The 21,572-nt window shown below is 38.5% G+C and overlaps 1 protein-coding gene across 5 annotated transcripts in view; it reads right to left on the bottom strand.

Moving 5' to 3' along the window:
- The window catches only part of PDLIM5 (PDZ and LIM domain 5), a 125,822-nt gene that overhangs the window by 30,005 nt on the left and 74,245 nt on the right, over nucleotides 1-21,572 (bottom strand). For 2 of the 5 annotated variants that reach the window (XM_053975856.1, XM_053975858.1), the window contains exons 6-8: nucleotides 19,888-19,905; nucleotides 19,424-19,596; nucleotides 18,005-18,041 (exon numbers count right to left, since the gene is read on the bottom strand). In XM_053975856.1, coding sequence (XP_053831831.1) covers nucleotides 18,005-18,041; nucleotides 19,424-19,596; nucleotides 19,888-19,905 — 228 coding nt within the window. Of the gene's footprint in view, nucleotides 1-16,368; nucleotides 17,374-18,004; nucleotides 18,042-19,423; nucleotides 19,597-19,887; nucleotides 19,906-21,572 lie in introns of those variants that run through there. The other 3 variants (XM_053975860.1, XM_053975861.1, XM_053975857.1) reach the window with 3 other exon arrangements.

The following is a 21,572-nucleotide window of genomic DNA, read 5'->3' as shown; positions in this document are numbered from 1 at the left end:
CCAGAGTCCCACTGCAACTTTAAGAATTGTTAACACTGTTGGTGCTAAAAAAAGAAAGTTTCCTCCTTCTCCATCCAAGAGGCTCATTGATGCTTGTCAAATAACTTTTCAAGTCTAGCACCTCTTTGCTGCCTTTGTCTGGAACATAACAGTCAGAAGAAGTAAGAAAATCCTGCTGACTCAGCAGTCATCTTTTACAGCAGAGGCTACTCGACAAGCAAAAATGGATTTCAGACAAGCAGAAAAGGTTCCCTCCAGGGAGAAGATGGCAAGGAAGCAGACTCTGAGGGAGGCCCACAAGGCTCATTGTAATGCTGATTGGAAACTACCATTGCCATTTTTGTGGTTGAATTCTAAGGCTTGTGAATTACATGGCATGCCAGCTCCTGAGGCAACAGAATGTTGGAGACAGACTTTCATTTAGAAATTAGGTGAAACCCTAATGATCCCAAACAAAAAGACGATTATAAATCCAGGTATAAGCTACCTCTGATTTTTTTATCACCTCTGGGAGTTTATGTGCCAGGAACTGCAAGCAAGAAGCTTCCTAAGGGAAAAGCCTGAAGCCATCACTTGGACAGAGAGGATGTTACTGGCCTCAGGGCAAAACCTCTGATAGTCTTGGACACCCTTTGTATTGCGTGTTTGAGTCTTCAAAGCAAAAATAGAATAAACTCAAGCCACTAGCTCAGCCTGTTAATTCAACAGGCAGGCTGCTACTGCAGCTTGGCAAGTCTCTACTGTGCCATACTGCCTACCTACGGCAGGCTGCATGAAATAATGCACCATTTTTCTGGAATTACAGCCTCCAATCAGTTGGCTGCAAGTGCACATACAGTGTTCTTTGCAGAAAGACAGATCCATCTTTGTCTCACTTCCAAAGATGCACTGCACCCTCAGCAGCATCCCCCTCATAAGAGGTTCAACCTTTTAAACACTGAACTTGAAATTCATGCTACAAAATTAATTCCTCAACACTTTACTTCACATTTATCTACACTGAGAAGCACTCTCAAACTCTAGTTATTGTTATCCAGCTTTACAAATACAGTGATGGATCTTTCCAGAAGCGCACTTATCTTCTACAAGAGGCTGTACAATGCCCACAATTAGCCCCACTACTATTTTGCAACTCACTAGGGTATTGTACAGTGATGACCCAAGTTTCACCATCTAGAAAATACAGGATTTGAAGGGACAAAAAATAATACAAATTTAAGAAAATCAATATATTATGGAAAAGAGCTCCCACTTGCTTTCCAGTGTCACCACTGGGAAGCTGAGGGAGGAACGATAAACCTTAAGTATTTACCAAGCTCTGTGTGAGTACTTTCTCAGACTTCCCAGCTGACACTCATAGGTCAGCTTCAGGTCAAGAACATTTCCATGTCAGAACACTTGTAATATTATTAATGACACACCTACCTTCTGCCTCTAGCATTCACATTTTAACTCTGTTCCATAACTCTTGAACTCCTCCTTCTCCACCTGATGAATACTTACAGAAAAAATCAAAGTTTTCCAAGAAAAAAACTAATGCAAACACGAGGCTCATCCCTGCAAGCTAACATTTCCTGCAAGCTGTGAATGCTCTGCTGTCAACCTTTGGGCAAGGGCTTTTAACACTGCAAGAACCAAGGAATGGTGAAACACAAGTCTGTCAGATTCAGTCTTGTGCCCTGAAAACCCATGAGAAGTTAGATTAATAAGCTATGGGAAGATTAATCAAAATAATTCTGGAAGTGTGTTGCAAGGGAAACAGATTGCAAAAACAGCCCAAGAAAAATGTCTGGCAAAGAAGCAAGCCAAAGACACCTCTCTATTTTTTACATATGCTAGCTTACACTTAACAGACACGCCTGAAATTCCATGGAGAACAGCTCCTATCACACAGTGCAGCCTTATTTTACCTAAGTAAGTGTGTGTATGGAAAACAAAGAAATTTCTGGGGAGCCAGTCAGGAGGCTTGAGGGGGACACACAAGGCTCCAGTGCCAGTGCAAACTTTATTCAGAGCTCACAAAAGGCTCCTCAGACTTACCCTGTCTCCTGGTCAACAAAAACACTGTGGAAACCGGGGGAAAAAAAAAAAAAACTAGAAAAAGCAAGTAATAATTCCTCCTCCTGTGAGGGAGGAAATGGGTCCAAGACACACTTGATATAAGCACCAGTTTTTCAGATACCAGGCTGAATGCATTTCAGAGGCATTTTAAGAAATTTGCACTGGAAAATCCTTCTGAATATGTTTAGAGGTTTTGATGCTTCTTCCTTCCTCAAAAAACCCCAAACCCACAAAAAAAACAAAAAAAAAAACAAAACAAAACAAAAAAAAAAAAAAACAAAACAAAAAAAAACAGACAAAAAAAACACATGGTCTGGAGCTACAGATGCCTAAACCTCCCTCCATCCTTCCATGGCAACTACTATATAATGCTGTCCAGAATTACTTCACACAAACTTTGAAGAAGCTAATAATGGAGATGTTGTTATCAGCCAAAGGAGGACCTACCAAATAACTGACAAGGAATTGAGCTTGCTGTCATGTAACTTCTAAGAGCACTAAGGTGATAACAAGGACCAAGTCACTTGGACGTTCCCAAGCAGGTTCAAGGGATTTGGCTGGACTTTCTCCTCATACAAGCCCCAGATACTGGCTATCCATCAGTAGAAATTATCAGTTGAGCCCAGAGCTCAGTCTGGTATTTTACTAAGAGTTCTGTGGCTATAAATGATGGTTTAAGTAGCTTGTTAAACTAACTTGCTCTGTTGTCCAGAACAACTGTGGAAGTAAGGCACAAGTCCCCTGTGGTGTGAGGAAATCTGCTGACAGGACAGGTCATGTAGTATCTAAGGGATAGTTTGTAAATGCTTTCTCCAGATAGCTAGGAATTCTGTGACTTGGATCTCAGGTCTCAGTTGTTTGTCACACAAATCTTGTGCTATATTTTGTGCAGTATCAAAATACACAATGGCTGAAAAAATATTGATAGGAAACCAGAAAAAGGCAGGTATAAGAATGATGACAAAACTCCATGAACAAGAAAAAATACACATGGCTTTTTGCAAGGGTTTTCTGGTACAATAGAGAAACAGAAGACAAGAAGCACTGAGTGCTGACCTTGTCCCTACTACAAGCCCATGGTGTCAATCAGTGTTTACATTTCGTCTTAACCTAACAGTGCTCCAGTATCTTGCTAGAAGAAGAAAAGCAAAATAAAGTAATAGAAAGAAAGAACAGAGAAAATCATCTGGGTGGAGGTATTTCTGTATCAAATTACAGGGAGGGAGTATGTAACCCCTCTATAAGCAGCGCTCTCTCTATACACAGAAATAACAAAAAGCACTTTTCAGAGTAAGTATTCTCTCAGAGTTAACACCAGTGCTCATCTCACAAGGTGAGACTACCATTTTTTAAAAGGAATTGAATGTAGCATAGTATTAGGAAGATTAACCAAAAGCCATGCCAAAAACAAAAGGGTTGTCAACATCCATTCTTGCTAGTGTTTCCCAAAATTTCCCAGTGTTTCTGCCTTGAGATTTAATTTTAAGGCAGAGCTCCAATTCTTGGTCATGCAAGACATTAAATACATCATTTCCTGTGCTGCATATGTGTCGTTTGTTAGAAAACACACAAGCCCCATAAACTCAAGGCCATCCCTGTTGCCATTAGGATTAAACACTTAGCTTAGTGCAAGACTGCATAGCTGTTACATACCCTAAGAAAAGCCCATTACAGAGGAGTCTGGTGGGGAAGAAAACGTGTAGATGCTCACCATCACTTCAGGCCAGTTACTAAGTCAGAAAAAGGTCAAGTACTCTGGCAGCTACCCAATACAAAGCAGTTTAAGACAGCCAGTTTTTTGGAGCAGAGACAGTGAAGTGAGAGGGATAAAAGGGAAATACTTCTGGAGGAACCTTACTGCAGAAGAGAATCAACACCCTGCTTTTGTTATAGCTATAACCTTCCTGAGTTTGTCCCCAGAGATAATGCAAAGAAGCCTAAGCTACTTTCGTAAAATAGATTCAGTACCTTTTCATTAAAGTTATAAAAGCTATAAAAGAGCCCAAAAACTCCAAAGCAGTTTATTTACTTGGCTTTCTTGGCTGAGACAAACAGACCTAGTTCTATTTGAACTAGTTAGTCTACTGCATTCTGTTGTATACTTTTCTCTTTAGTCATGGTACGTAAGATTTCAGCTCTTTCTTATCAACTATTTTATTGTGGAATGTAGTGAGTTGCCATTTAAAACAACTTTTCAGTATTACATTACATATCACAGTATGTCACTAGATAGTTTGTAATGCAAAGACATTTTAATACCTAGTTTTATACTCAATGGGTATATTTCTCTCAAATCTATTATTTTTTTCTGACATAATTGATTAGTTTTGCTTGATCTTTGCTGAAATTCAGTAATAATATGTAGTTACTGACACTACATTTATCTTCTTTTATCTCCTTTTCCTACATGTTTCTCAAGCCATATAGCAAAGACTGTGGTCCTTTATTCAACAGGACAAGACGACACAAAGCTTCATTTCTTTGGCTCCATCTACCGGTAACCTCTCCTTCCTTACCAGTGCAGCAGCTCAGGACTGATGATATGGATGTTAATATGGAAACCAGAAATCATTACCCTCATTTGTTGTATGCTGTCTTCAGCACAACGCTGGCTATTCCTAGAAAAACCCTTTTTACAATTCAGTTTTATGCAGAGTGTTCTCAGACTAACTGTACTGTTGTATCACGTATCCCAAATTTTAGGTCATATCCTGTTTTGGATGTCCTTAACAGCCTGGAAATCATCTGCTTCCTTTATCACCTTTTGCCACAGCCTTGTGGCAGTAACCTGAATAACCAGGATATCCTGGCTATTGCAATGGCTTAAGAGAAAATTCACTTTTTACAAGTTTAAAGGTTACCTTTAAAATTCCCTAAAAATCAATGGATGTTTATTTCAAGCCATTCAACCTCAATCCCGCTATATCAAATACTGATACAGTCTTTTGGGCATGTTTATATGGTCTCTGTACTCCCAGTGTACCTTCTGGCTCCCTGGCACATCTTTTTCCAGCTCTATCAGTTGGAAGAGAAAAACATAACTGGAGAAGAGAAGTCCATAACTGGACTTCAGCTGTGGAAGAATGAAACCAGTTCTCCACTGTTTCCTGCCTTTTCCAACACATAGCCCCATGTACTTGTAAGGGACAGCAACTGAATGGAGACACTCTGGGAATCCCAACACTGAATGCATCTCCAAAAATAAATCTTCAACCCCAGAAGATCTTCCCCCATATGGTGAGCAAACAGTGGACAAACAGAAAGCCAGTTACAGATTAGGGAAGGAGAAAGTTTCCATTAATGTAATAATCTACCTTCACTTGCCAAAACCAATGCACATTAGCGAGTGAAGGAAAAAAAGAAAAGAGAAGTCAGAGAATTTGTTTTCACTCTACTGAAAGTATCATCAAACAAACACCACAGCTAAAGAATAAAGTCTTGCTGATGGTATGGCTTGGGCTTCACCTGTAGCACACAGACAGGTATGAGAACTCCTCAAGAAGTTTTCTCTTTCAATGAATACATAAAAGCTTTCCTAGTAAGATCATTCAGTGGCAAAAATGGAATTGGTATTTTAAGTTGTATTATATCACCACAATTCTGCTAATGTTCCTTTTTTATCTTTTTCAAGTGGATATGCTTGCTACAAGTTAGAAATTTTGATACAAATAAAGGTGGTTTGTGTCTTATAAACTACTATTTCCCCTTCCTGAGGTTAGGGCTACTTTAATGTACTCTAGAGACTGAGGTTACCTTGGAAGCCATGAAACAGAAGAAAAAGAACTAATACTTGTTACTCAACACAAGTTTCTACATCAAGTGGATCTCAGCTCTACTAATAGTTGGGCCTTATCTCTAGAAGGGTCTAACTCTTGTGAAAATATAGGTACAAGAAAACTCACAGATTATTTCTTCCTTAGCAAAATTTCATACACATTACACTGTAAAATAACTAAACAGACTCCTGCCAGTGCAGCTGAAGTCATAGAAGCAGCTTTCTGCTGAAGCAAGTGTTAACATTGCTGCGGTCAGGAAAGGAGAACAAACAGTCCTGTGCACTGAACAGAATCAGCACTGGAACAAAGGGCCTAGACAGCAAATAATTTTTAAAACAGTCATTTGCTGGCCAGCATGCCAGTTATTTGATTTTATACATTCAAAGTGAGCTTCAAAAAAAATAACCTAACGTGACGCTTAGTTGCTCAAGGAACTGTGGCAAATAATTCACCCACAGAAAAGTTTCAAGCCAAGATCTCTAGTTTCTTCTCCAGCTGCCTCTGTAGAGTGACACTGCCTCCCCTCAGAGGCTCATGACACAACACAAGCACCACCATGCATATTAGAGGGCACTTGAAGGCAGTGAGGAGAGGAAACCTCTGCTTTAGTATGGTGGACTTGCACAAACACCACCAGCAGGTCCAGGGTGCACACATTAGTCCAGGTGTGCAAAGAGATGAAACCAGCAGGGTTTGGAGCTGGTGACCTCATGTCAGAGATCAGGACAGACACAAGTGATCAGGACAGACACAAACATGCAGACAACAGAAATGTGCTTTGAAGGAGTAGCCAGTTCCCTGCTAGTCCTAAGTGCCAACCACACACTACACCTGGACAATACCTCTTGCTCTTTGGCAACTCCAGAGCACTTGTGGACTTCCTGGAGGGCGCGGTGGCCAGCAGAGGAGGCTTTGCGACGGGCATGATGAGCAGGGCATCCAGCAGCGAGCGGTAGATACTAGGCTCGTATAGTCTAGCAAGTTTGTAAAAAGACCCCATAAACAAATGAGGTGACCACACAAAGTTCAGGATGGCTGGGACCACTGACAACCCAAAATCCCTTATGAAAAGCCCATCTGGAGAAACTGAACCCAGGAAAACTGATGCAGGAATTATGTCTAAACAAGCAGCCAACAAAGTGGAGGCTGCACAATTCAGGGGAGGCACAAGATAACCCACTAAGGTGCAAGAAGCATTTTTTCATATGTTTTTACCATTAATAAAGTAAAATAAAAAGTAATGAGAAAACTTTTGCATCTTTTTTAGTTTTCTGAGTTTGCGTATGCTTTCTAATGTACATAATTTATTAGCACCTTAGAACATCTATGTAATTTAGAAATACAAAAATATGGGTATTGTTGCCTATTAAAAAGTGTTTTACTGATATGAATGGATGATTGAAAAACTTGCCAAAATGTTTGCTCTAAGCAAGCCTTTATAAAAAGCAAAGCAGTAAAGATTTAGATGGAACTCAGCAAGATATTGTTTTCAAGCATCAAAAATTCCTCAAAGTTACAGATTATTCTTTGTCACTCACGTAATACAAATGTTATTTACAGTTAATTTACTAACTGAACTGTAAAACAGGTATCATGAGGAACAGAATGGTAGAATTACTCACCAAGGTTCAGAGCAGCTAAGCTATAAATAGGGCATGGGAGCTGTGGACACATTCTAATGACTTGCCCACTATTGTGACAGAACCAATTGATTTCACAACCCTGCCAGGGACCAATTATTCTTGAACTGGAACCTCCTTAAACCAACCTATAAAACATCCTTTTGAAGTTGATGTCTACCTGGCTCGGACAGCAATAGCAGCAGACACTGCAGCAGCAGCCATGCTCTTAATTTTTGATCTCTGCTCGAAAGAAGAAAGAGCTGGAGGAGGAAAGGGTTCAAGGACCGGCAGATTTCCCAAAGGATCTTCCAGCATTACTTTTGCAGTGCAGAAGCTTTGAGACAATGCAGGAGAAAACAGAGAAAGTAGGAAAAATTGGCAGAGATACAGTACAACACCAGATCACATTAACCACTGGAGAGTTATGGAAGTTTCCAGCTCACAGAGACATCAGGCAATGAGTGAGAGACTTGAATACTAATATAGAGAACAGCAATTTTGATTTCACCCACAAATAAAACTATTCCCTCATCAAGTGAGCATTTAGCATCTGTCAGCCTTTAAATTCCTCATCATAGACTCTGCCTTGCATGCCTGGGTTATTCCCACTGAACCAGGGCCCAGAACTCTTCACATGGATCGATGTAAGTTTCCATGGTGCGGACAGAATTAGCCCTGAAGATCATTTACCTTGTCCTCTTTTTCATAATAAACAGTAAACATAGAAAACTGGAATATTTAGTGATATAACTTTCGCAGGTCCACTTTTAGCAACCCTTACCAAATTCAGTGTGTAAACCCCTTTTCATTTTCTCTACTTATTTTACAGGTGGAAATGAATTCAAAGAGACAAAAAAAAAAAAAGTGAAAAAACCAGACTGGCTCCAAAATAAGTCCTACAATTTCTAACCCCTAATTTGGGTTCTTATTTTAAAATTTCAAGATTATCCACTGAATTGCCATGTATTTTTTAAGATAACTACAAAGATGGACAAAACACTCTAAAAATCTACAGAACTATATACCATTTCCCAGATTTAAATGCAAAACCACTGCCTGAATACCTTGCTTACACCTAATAGTCTGTTGTAGATATATCCTAAAAGATTTACCTTTTATGACTTACAGATGATTTAGACTCAAAGCTTGAGATTTTATTGAAAGAATTTGTTTCACAAGTAGGTAGAGATGCTTCATGCCTGCCCAAAAGCAGCAAGAGAAGAGGAGTCATAAATCAAACACAAATTATACCTCTGGCAATACTACTAAAGCTCAGGAGTTCATTTAAATTTTTTTCCTAAAGCTATCCTTACCCATAAACAAACAAAACAGGTATGGTTTTTTCAGGTATCCTGTAGTATTAATTAATGAGGGAAGCACTTTCTCTCCCTGTTGATAAAGACTTATATTCTGGATGTCCCATCACTATGCAAGTTAAAGCTTGCATTCTCCTCCAAAAACTTTAGGCTACTGGACAATTTAAAAACACACATTTTGTAGCAAGGGTGACTATATTCTCCTCATGTCACCAATTTCTGCCAACAAAACCCAGCTGAATCTCCTACCCATGACTGCTTTTCCTCCTCCATCAAAAGGTCGCTTTAATTTTTAAATTATTTTTAGCACTTTTGCCTAAAAGCTACTTGAATTTCTAATTATTATATAAATTGCCAGAGCAGTATGAGGGTCAGGAAACCTTTAAGCTGCTCCACCATAATAGCATCATTATCAAAAAAAGAATCAGGTGAAACTGTATGGCTTTAAATCAAAGGAGGAGAGAGATTAGGTATTAGGAAGGAAATCTTTACTATGAGGATGGTGAGGAACTGGAAAACATTGCCCAGAGAAGCTGAAGACAACAACAACCCAACCCTGGAAATGCTCACCTCCAGATTGGATGAGACCCTGAGCAATCTGGTCTAGTGGGAGGTGCCCCTGCCTATGGCAGGAGCATTTGAATTAAATGATCCTTAAGGTCCCTTCCAAACCAAACCATTCTGTGATTCAGTGTGTGCAAACTTACAGTTTCTGACTGCACCTTTCTAACACAGCTGGCTCGGATGTACCTGGCAAGGGCAGGAGGCAGTCCGAGGGCTGTTCCCACATGCAGGGTTGGAGAAGGCAGCCCCCCAGCTGGGTCAGCAGGCAGGGGGAACTCAGTGGTCTGTGTGGCCACAGCACACGTCTTGGGGACAGTAGGTGCTTCATCCGCCAGCAAAGAGCTTGCTGCATCTGGAGCAGGCACGGTTATCTTCCTAGTTGATGTTAATTTCATGAGTAATTATAATGAGACAATATACAAAGAAATTTCTCACTTGATTAAAAATACAAAATAGCAATGGACAACTCTTTCTAGCTGGTGTTCTTGCATCTTTTTAAAGAAGAGTAAGATGAGGGCTTTTTTACCTCCTTCTGTAGGAACCAAATACTCACACCCTGGGAATCTCACCATTCTGAAAACAATTTTTAGAGGCATTTTTACAGCTGAAGCTTGAGTGCTTGTCTAACCACAAAACCAAACTATCTGGGTAGTTACTTAAAAGATAATAAACTTGAACAAGAGCACAATCAGTATACAAGAAACTACCAAGTGTCAGGAGATGACACTTCAGACACTGATGCTACTTGGCTGCTGGCATTTAAAACCTGAACGATTGAAGGGAAGATGAGGTGCACACTTGCCTATGACTTCCAAAAGACTCTCAAACAAAAGTTCTATATAAAAAGAAAGCAGGACAAGTAGCATTCACCACAAGAGAGCAATATTTCTCCCCCATATTTTACTTCTTCTTGCTTGTCATCACACCAAAACAACCATAAAAACTCTTGACAGTTTTAGTACACTCAGCCTGAGACCTCTTCTTCTCCTAGACTATAATTTCTGCAGAGAATGTTCCTGGGTGTCCACATATGAGAAAGTACACAACAAAAATTTACCTATTACTACTTATTACTAAGTCTTTGTATTTATATCAGGAATAATTCCATTAAAAGAAAATATAAAAGTAGGTCTGCATGACTGTAAAAAGCATGTCTATAAAATACAATCTAAAGACCTGCTGGCATCGCATCTGTTTTATATTACTTTATCTGGAAGTGCCAGATTCTGTGGTTTACATGGTCTAATGCTGCCAGGATTACTTCTTGAGATGACTTTTTGCAACTTTCTGGAAAAGCTGTAATTGCTCTTAAATATTTTACTGTTAAACAACAGGAGGACATCGCATATATGAAATAGAGTAATAATACCCTATAACATACAGTAGTTGGTTATACAGACATACAACTATTTAAGGCTTTCAATAAAGAGCTAAAACTACAATAAAAAAGCATTATGAAGTCTACCTTATAAGCAGCTCACTTAACTTTAATCTAGAAATCAAATCCAGATTCTCCATACATTTCACAGCAAGCTTTCTCCTTCTTGGTGGTTAAGTAGCAGGTGTTACAATTTACAGAGCTTCAGCCAAGAAAAGATGGAGCCCATTTGGAAAATAAGGACCTATGCCAGTTCTTGACAACAAATGCAAGGCTTCAGCAGCAAGAATGAGTCTACTCACCTTTGGATGGCCCGGTTTTGCTTTACTAAAAGCCTGACATGGCACTCATTAATTGCTCCATGCAGATTTCCAATATGTGCCATTTTACTAAAAAAGGGGTTTGAAGATCAGATTTGCTGTGTGTCCTACTCAAAAGAGCATTATAAAAGCAGCAGCATCTGCTCAGTAACGAAATATAAACATCAGCTATAGCTGCTACACTGATAACCTCACAGTTCAGGGGAGAATCCAGACCACACAGCTGCATCAAATAATTTCTTCTTCTTCCCACACCCAATGCTTAACCTTAGCTCTACAGCTCTGCAGAAGCCGCTCCAATTCCTGCCCTTCTTGAGCAGAAAATTCTTACCACCTACTTCTGTATTTTTGGCTCTCGTCCTGAACCACCACGAACATAGCTGCTTTTCAGATTTCACATTTTAAAGCTGGTCTCTTGCTAGGTTAATGTTGCCAAATAACAAAATTTAGAGCCATAGGTCCTGAGTGAGATTAGATTTACATTTCCTTTGCCTGGACTCAGATGCAGAGCTAGGATTTAAAGACTCCTTGGTACTCAGAACACAGTAGCTGCAGTGGTATCTGCAAGGCATCCACAGCTCAGTAGAATCATAAAATGGTCTTGACTGGAAGAGACCTTAAAGGTCATCTACTTCCAACCCTCCTGCTGTGGGAGGGACAGCTTTCACTAGACTAGCTCAGAGCTCCATCCAACCTGGCCTTGAACCCATCCACGGATGGAGCAGGTATGTGTAATCATACCGAAGTTCCACTGGTAGACATGAAAATCAATTACTCAAGTAGTACTTTTTTTCATTGCCTTTTTCATCCCAGGTTTTCTGCTTAAAAAATAAAATCACCAGGAGTATTGTCATACATCTTCTGTGTGTATTCTTCATCTTTGTTGATCTAAGAGAATTTGCTACTGAAAACATCACATCCAAGACTTCTTTACTGTATTGACTCAAACCAAATGTCACCATGAAGGTACCCACCTGCCCATCAGCCTCCATCCCATCCTGCCTAAGCTCATGTTAGCTCATGAACATACCTGCTTCTCTCAGCCAACAAAAATGTCCTCAAAAGGCAGACTTTTATTTTGATGTCAGATTTCTCCTGGTCTCTCAGCTAGTTGAGACCATTGATTTAAAGGTTTAAAACTGGTCAATTCCAAATCTTAGTATTAGTTTTCCAACTGCAGAAAGCCCATACAGGTGTAAGGCAATAGTGTCTTCTTGTATGCTTTATTCAAGTATGAATGCCTGTCTAGGGCCTGGCAGATCCATTTTTACATTTAATTTTTAATTAAATTCTCATTTTTACAGGAACAGCTTTGCTTCATGTTATGACTTGGTGCTTGTGCATGCTACGTGGAACTCCAAAACTCCTGCACAATGTAAAATAAACCATAAGAAAATGTTACCTTCAGTAACAGTAACAATCAATCACCCTCCAAAATACTGTCGCTCTCTTCTGCCTAAAATTACTGTTGCTGTCTGCTACTCATAGATGACCTCCAAAGCACCAGCAATTTGCCAAGGTAAGTGCCAGTAAAACTATCCAGGGCCAGTGACAGGAAATTTGCCAGATAATCTCCTAGTTTTCTGTGATTACATCACAGCAGAACACTGTTCTACAAATTAAATAACCCACATTTTAGAAAATTACTTTTATATTTCTAAATCCATATTCACTTTTAACTTGTTGAGACCACTGAAAAGTTAATCCAAGTTGTATGGTGGACACCCACTGACAGCATACACACACTAAATATTGTACCTTGTTTTAATTAGTATCCACAAGACTGTTCATTAATTTCCTCATTTTTATCTAATTTTTCTCCTTCCCCCGCCTATGATTTCCAGGAAAATCCCTAGTCACAGCAGCTTAATGAAGTTTATTTTAAGTGAATGACAAACAATCCTCTCTCCTCCAACACAGACAAATCCAGGCTAGAAGAGGAGAGATTGTTAACTGAATCAAAACCCCTGTGAATGATTTACCTCGCAGGAGCTGATGCAGCAATATGTTCAGAAAGTCTGGGAGAGGGGACACTGCCAGGGCAGGAATCTGCTATCGGCAGAAGAGCAGTTGCAGGTTCTGGTCTAGCATTGTTTTCACTCCATTCACAGTAAAAAAAACCCAAGTGAAGACACACAGAGAAAGAGATTTTTAATCTACATTAAAACAGTATACAGAACAGGAAACACTGTGCATGAAAAGTGTTAGTAAACTGAGAAGAAAAAAAGAACCCAAACACAAAAAAACTCCAAAAAGACTATGAAACTGATTGTAAAATACAATTAAGAGGTTAAAATTATGCAAAACACAATTAAGAAGGATCACACTTTCAGTGAAGGCTGAAAGTGTCCTGCTGCTTTAAAACTCAGAAAGCCAAGTAGTATTGGACATTTACAAAGATGGAACACATTAATTTGGGATTATATTATGTGATAGGAAACAACTTTAGAAAATATTTAAAGTGACACAAGTGCTAGTAGGATTCACACCAAAGCTTTATATGCTTTTTTGCTACAACTTTTTGGTGGGGTTAGTTTTGTCAACATTACACTATATATTTCTCAGTATTTTTCATATCCTTTATGTGATTCAGTTGTTATAGGGAAAAAAATCTAGAAAATGTTGTCTTAAAGTGCTCTACTTGAAGAAAAGCACCTGCCAGACTGTAATACACACACACACACAAAAAAAAAAAGTAAACTACAAGGTAGAGAGCAATCACAACAATAAGTTTTGACCAGACTAAATTAGCCACAGGGGCAGGCATTTCTGCCTTTTTTTTTTTTTCCCTTATGCTATTATGCAGAATTAACTATCTTATTAAAGTAGGGAAGCTTAAGTGCTGAAAATTATTGAACAGATTTAAGGATGACCAGGGAGCAGACCTCAAAAGTGGTAAAGGTGCAGATGGAAATTCTGGTGGTGCAGGTGGCATCTCCAAAGTCGAGGTAGCTATGGATTTTTTATTCAAATTAATACAGGTATCCTGGGTTCCTGCTCTATCAGGTAGATCTGCAGATATGCTTTACATATATTTATGACATGAGGGAGAGAAAAGTAAATACATGATTTTATGACATATTGTTTCAAGACTGACCAAGAGTAGGACAAATATTTTCCAGTTGCTCTGGATTAACTAAACTACAAATCTGGAAAATCTTTATTCAGGACAATGAATTGACTCTACAATTTAAGGCTAAAACTAAATCCTAAGCTGGTTGCTCAAAAGGAGATGGTTAAAAGTGATCATTTTTTTAAAAAATCACAATTTTACTGCAGAAATAGAAGTAATCTAAAACACAAACTTTATATAAAGTCTAGACATTGCCTTTCTAAGTTTTAAGTAACTGGTTTAAAAGCTGCAATCTACATATTTCAGAGAGTGCTTTCTATTTCTATATCCTGTCTTTCCAGCTGCTGAAAAATCCCTAGTGGGTTACAGTTTAAAAATAAACAACAGTAAAAACCACACAGAACATCCGTCTTGGACAATGCCTGCCTGAAAAGTTGAATATTATTAAATTAGGATATTTTACTGAAGATTGCTGATGAAAGAGAAGTTTCTATTTCATTGTCACATTGATATTTCTAGGAGATCTCTAAAATTTGAGCTTATTCGTTTATATAAAAAAACACTCATAGTATGTTTTCAAAGATCAGATGTATGCTGGGAGTCAGACATGAGATAGGGCATGTTTGTCAGATACAAATGAATAAGTGGTCCATTTTTGGGAACAGTAACAAAAAGTCCAAAATTTAACGCCAGTAAGTTCTGTGCAATGGGGATATTGGGTGAAGAGATGACATCTCTCAAGCAGTAAATGAAATTAATTTCACGCATTCATAAAACACTTTTGGAACGAGTGGTGTTTTTGCAATGAATTTATAGAAAACAAATAATTTGGCTGTCTCTCTCAAAGTACTTTCATATCCTTGAAAGAAAGACTCTATGACTATGTTTAATTTTACTTAGAACAGAGGCTTCTATTATTTTGATTATTTAGAGAGTGTTTATTCTTCTTTTTCTCACTACAACAATTCACCCTTCAAAAGGGTAAGAGCTAGTAAGATAGATAAACATAATGGTAAATTTAATAACAGCATGAAAATATTCTCATTACCTAGGGACATCTCCAGAACATAAAAATACCTGAAGGTCAAACCATTTTGCCCTTAAAAAGAAACCCTTACAGAGAATCTAAGTGATAACCCTCCTAACCTTTCCCAGTTTTCATTGCATTGATGGTCTCTGAAATGCTCACATTTTGTTCTATTCATAAAGAAACTACATAAAGGCAGCAGAACAATTTAAATACACTACTTCACATTCCCACTTTAATATGCAGTACTCTATCAAATTATTATATTGTGGTGTATGTGCACTCAGTAACACACTTGGGTTTAGTAACACAGTACTCACTGCCAAGTTACGTGTTGGGGGGGCATGGAAATTAAACTGATTGGCACTTCTCATCAAAACACTCTTCAGTGAAATTATTGAAGTGAATGTTTTCCCCTACTGTCTCTAAGGAGTTAACCCAAAAAGTGTGCAAGAGGTGATATCCCTTGGGCTATCATTACCAGGGCAAATCTGTGCAGTGTTAGGCATCCACATTGGTGACTGTTAGTGTTAGATAACTTATCTATTACCTGAAGTCTCCATTTTCTGTTTGTCTTTTCCTAAAGATAAAATGACAAATAGCATAAGCTACTGCTGTACTGTATAGCAGCATAAGCCATCTGAAAAGGAAACTCAAAATGGGTCCAAAGGTCCTCTCAAATTCTGACATTGTGCAAGGGAAAAAAAAAACCCCGCCAGGTCTTCTGCAGAAGCATCTGTTCACAGGACTAATTACATCAGAGGAGTGTGTAGGTCAGCTGCAGAAACCCAAACCAATTGCAATGGTTCTCATTGAGCAGTTGTGAGAAATTCGGCTTTTACATGTGCTTCACAATCACTTTTGTTTGAGGTCTCAAATGTTATCTGGTTCAACAAGTGCTGCAAAAGCTGAAAGCCAGCCTTACTTCATATAATTTTTGCTCCCGTAAGTGTCAATCATTTTATTGATTCCTGCAAATCTCATGTCAATTTCAACAACACAAACACGTACCCCATTCTTAAGATGATCAGGAAGTAAAATACAGTTTTAAACAATAATAGTTTTAAACTATTCAGGGATAGTTTTAAACAATTCAGACTGTTTCTACTATGCAGCTGGGATTTAATTGTTTCTTTTCCTATAGGCTGTGAAGGTGCAATGAAATGTCAGCCCCACGCATGAGAAGAATATTCAAAGAGTCCAAGAGACTCAAAAGAAAAACAGACAGAGCTAAGATAAAAGCAACTTTTATTAAAATACTCTCCAAACTTCAAAATGCATAAATTAATGGATGTGTAGCTACTATAATACATTATTTTACAGGAGAACCACAGGGTTGTGAAGCTTTCATAAACACAAGAAAGCCTATAAGCTTCACTCTGTAAATAAATAAATACCACTGTCTAACCTTGCCCCTGCTAGAAGATGTGTTGAAGCTCTTACACAGCAACATTCTGCTCAATTATTGTTTTTTAAGTTTTCCAAAACATGAACATATTACTAGTCTAAGCCGCAGAATCTTTATATTGAACTTTCACTTCAATTCAAAACACTGGGACTTTTTTTTTTAAATTTTTCTTTTCTTTGCTTAAAGCAGTCTGTCTTTTTGCTGTACTTTGTAAAACATTTACAACCACTCTAAAATTAACCTGCTGAAAATCTAGTGAAATCCAAGACAGTTTTCCTGGTAGGTATGATAATTTGAAATAAGTACATACAATCTCCTCTTCATCTTCTTTCCCCAGCCCCAGAATCAAGGTAATACAATTTCTTATTCATTTGTTCAAAATGTCCTGCTTTCTAACAGCCTACAGTAACTCAAACTCAGCAATGCAAATTACTTCTTTCAGGCAGAAAAAAGAAGTGAAACAACCATCTCCTCCCCACACTGGAGATTCAGCCACCCAAGTTGTTAAGTTTTAAATATGTATTTTTTGTCAACTAATGATTAGCACAAAAACATTTCATCCCATTTTTTACACATCAGTAGGAAAGTGTTAGAAAAGTATAGAAAAGGCTAGAATTTCTCTCGCAGAAAGGCTACTTCCTTTTTTTTTTTTTTTTTTTTTTTTTTGTGCAAAGCAGATGGAAAAGAAGAAAGGAAGGAAGTGTTTGTATTTTGCTTTTGCAACTTGGGTAAAATCACTGGACATTAAGAACACGTGCTGAGACTTCATGGTGCCAGTCACGTAATTTTGTATATTTGGGGCTAAGGACGTGGATGGGAACCTTTTCCCTGTGGAAAGAAGTAATAGAAGAAAAATAAGAAAGAAAGAAAGAAAGGTTGTCTTAAGCAGTTTCACAAGTGAGCATGCAAACTCCATGCACTATTTCTATCGCATTGTCTTCCTCTCTGTCAAAAAGCTGGATTCAGTGTTAGTCAAAGTCAGTAAAGAAAGTCTCACTGACTTCAAGAACCATTAGATTTAGCCACTGGTTGTCGCTCCTTTTGAACACTGCTTATCCCAAAGCAAGGAGACAGCTGACCCTCACTTGCAGCCAGAACAGCAATACTTCCCACCTATGTCTTGCAATCAGATCCACACTCACAAATCAAAAATGCCTGATGAGACTTGCAAAAGGAAAACACAAGCTGACTTTGTACAGGCAACCAAATCAGTTCAAGTTGACAGAAAATCTTTACACAAACTCCTGCACAAACATTACTACTGGACTGCACCAACAGCTTTTAAAAAGGTTTGTCTATGGAGAAAAAGATCTTGGTTTTGACATGCTGAAGTAAAAGGCAAAAAGGGAAGGAACATTTTAAAAACGCCCAGATGTCACACAAATGCACGAAACGCTACAAGTTAAGAATTAAAACATGCAAAGTATTAAAGTAATAAAAATGTAAAACATCAACTCACTTAGTCTTCTTCCCAGCTTCATTTTCTGGTTCTTTCACTGAAGGAAAACAGAAAATTTTTATTTTCTAGGGCACTAAAGACACTGTACCACAACACTGAGATCCTCTGCTGTGCCAGTGCATTCACTACAACAGGAAATTACAACAAGGCTCGTTAGGATTGATTCTAAATCTGCCTAATGGACATGAGTTATGTCCATGAACTTCAAGAGCCCCTTTGCTAGTAGGACTGCTGAAAAGTGGTTCTGCTGGTCTCTGCTCTTCCCCTTGGCCCACTCTCCATGCTGGCATTGAGAAAGGTGATTTGAGAAGGTGAAGATGAATGGAAGTTAAGAGGTATTTCTTTTGGATGACTATCCACTAAGTTTATATCAGGTGATAATCCAAGTGTCAGTTTGCAGCCAGGCTATTTCCCACCAAGGTTCTAGAGGTCTGCACAAGGGATAATGTAAAATTCCCAGTGCTGATTTTAAGGCTAGCAAATCTAGTTGCAGTAATTTTCTTATAGTATTTGTCAACATGATAAATTCATCTTTACTGGATAACATTTTACTTGATGTTCAGGTCCCATACTCCGCCCTTACAAGGACTGATGAAGGGAATTGAACACAGGACTACAAAAAAATGAGGTCCAAAGTCAGAATATTTATCACACACAGACAATAACCCTTATTTTGGAAAATGTTACTGCTGGCTTCTAGAAATAGCTGATTTAATCAAGTCTCCCCCTGGAGAGGAGGTCAAATTTCTTCAATGCCTTCTTTATTGCAGCTCTAGCTGAGAGAAGCTGAAGAATGAGAGCTCAAAGCCCCTGATAGCACTTCTGGTGGCCTTCACACAAAATTACAAATTTCAACCAGTGACTTATGGCTGACAGCATAACACAAAATTGAAATTTTAGCATAAAATTATATGACTGGGAATGACCTTCACCACATCACCTGTTCCACTCCACCAATATATGTAATCACACCAAAGCATAAGCAGAGGGTAGAAACATAATCCAGGAATAAACTGAGGAACTATGGATTTATGTTCCTGATTGGTTACATCATTGCAGATTGCATACTTTTGTATGACTGACAAAGACTTCCCACATGCCAGAAAACACCTAATTTTTCTGAAGCATTAAATTTGATCAAGAATGTTGCCATTTTGGCGATACAGGGGGAAAAGAAACAACAAATGTGCATCTTTCAATAAATATCTTTGGGAGTAGAAATTGAGATTTTAGGATTATCTAGAACGTTTTAACTCAGCTCAATTAGGAATAACATCCAGCAATGTATATATCCCGAACTACTTAGTAACAGCAGGGTTTTACAGTAATATTTCCCTTTATCTTCCCTGACCCCAAGCTTTAAAAACACAGTCTGTGCAGGGGAATTGCCCATTATTCCACTTGCACCGAGGTACTCACTGTGATCCGTGCCAGTGATTTGGGCAAGGATGCGGAAGGAGCGGGACTGGGTAGTGCCTGTGCGGGGGTGCCAGTCCTCAGTGTCCTCAATCAGCCGCTTCTTGCTGGCATCACTGTGGGTGGGCGTGTGATAGAACTCGGTGTAGGTGTCCACGATGTGCTTCCGCGGCGGGCTGCGCCAGGGACAGACATAGCAGTGAGTGCAAGGCTTCAGACAGCACCTCGCTCTGGCTACAAAGGCACGGGTGCAACTGTGACTTTTCACAGCATTTAAAGGCAGCTTCTGTGCTGCAATGCAGAAAGGCAGCAGTTGAGGCCCAGCTAAACACAGATGCAGTTTTCTGAAACAAACATGCCTTTTATAATTACTCTAACCCCACTGAAATATTTCTCCTTGGTTCACTGACAGAACACTTGAAACAGTAAAAGACAGTCTACAGACATCTACATGTTTAGACTTTTACCGTTTGGGTGGGTTTTTCCTTGGAGGTGACAGAGTAAAACAGCAAGAGAAAGTTGTCCCAGCATAAACAAGAAAAGGAGAAAAAGAAAAGAAGAAATAAAGTCAGAAAGCTGCAATGAAACAGAAATGTTGTTAATTATTTTACTGAATTAGTTTTGCAAGAAAGGGCACTAAAATCCAAATAATAGCCATATTCTTACTCTAGCACTAAAACCACTGCACAGAACTCACATACTTTTAATTAAACTATGGTGATTTCCCTATAGGGATGAGAGGGAAATTTGTTTTGGTAAAGCAGTGTAGTCCACCTAGGTCAGATCAGGTGTCCCGTGACAAATCCTCCTTTTAGCTCCGAAAGAGCACAGTAAAGATGCGTGTACATGCAAGGACCACCCAGTACACACCAAGTGGTTTGCACTTAGCAAAGCCTAGATCAGAACCAGGCCATCTGAAAGCATAGATGGCCACGTTCTGAGGCATAATGAGGAGGTACCCTCTTAGAAAGAAAAGGAGTGGGTGTGATTGTTTCCATCTGGAAACTTTCCCTACAGTAACCTACAGACTATTATCAATCCTTGCACTAGCAAGACCTTCAACAGTACAGGATCTAAAAGTTTTAATTAAGTGATGTAAAGAATTTGTCAGTTTGGGAAATTTGGAAAAAGGGAACAGAAGACTCAAGCTATTTTAAAAATTACTCCTAAATTCTACATTTGTTATTCCAAAGCATGAATCTGTAAGACTCACTAAGTGTACACTTATTTTTACACAATTTACAGGAGGAAAACTGTGAAAAACTAGCTCCCAGGACATAAAATTTCAAATAATTAAAAATCAAAACCAAACAAAACTTTAGAAGTAATTTTATTTTTGACACTACCTCCTCACTGTATTTTTATGGTTCAAAGTATTTCTGGGGAAGAAAGATGGAAAATGAGTGAGAAATTATGTTAACTGTTAACCAGAATCAGGCCCATTAAATGGAATGCATTAGTAAAAACTTAAGCTTAAAAAATATTTAATACTTGAAAGAGTGTAAAAGGTACGGTACAAAATTATATCAAAAGACTGAATTTATTGACACACAATATTAGTGAAGAGCATGTATCACATATCAAAGTTGATAACAGAGAAAGAGATATAGAAACAAAGGCAGTGGCAATTTCAGGATGGAGAACAGAGAAAAATGGAGTAAAGCATCTTAAACAGTTAATAGCAAAAATGAAATGTGAAAGTTGAAGCAGTAATTAAAGGTGTGGAAACACATGAAAACGTAATGATTTATGTGCAGTTTACTGCATTCTAGCAAGTACCCCAGTGAAATAAACAGTCTTTCACATTTGTTATATACCAAAGTGGTATAAAGAAAAAATCCCGCTGACTTCTCTTGTCCTACTGGTCTGCCTTTTAAGGCTTAAGAGTCTACTAGTAATGACTCACTGAGGCAACAAGGTGGTGCCAGAGACAAAGGAAAACTCAGTGAGACAAGCTCTCTCTTAACTCGGCCTTGAAGCAAGGGGAGAAGAGAGAAGCCAAAAAAACCGCAATCATTTACCATCCTAATATGCACAAATCAGAGTATATAGACGTTTTCTTTTCCTGTACCAATTCAGAATCCAGCCCTTCATTCCACAGTTTTCAAAGCAGTTGTATCTCTATACTGTATTTCACCATTTACTAGTTGTA

The sequence above is a fragment of the Vidua macroura genome, chromosome 4, assembly GCF_024509145.1.
Source record: "Vidua macroura isolate BioBank_ID:100142 chromosome 4, ASM2450914v1, whole genome shotgun sequence".
NCBI lineage: Eukaryota > Metazoa > Chordata > Aves > Passeriformes > Viduidae > Vidua > Vidua macroura.
This window is presented reverse-complemented; position numbering and strand designations above follow the sequence as displayed.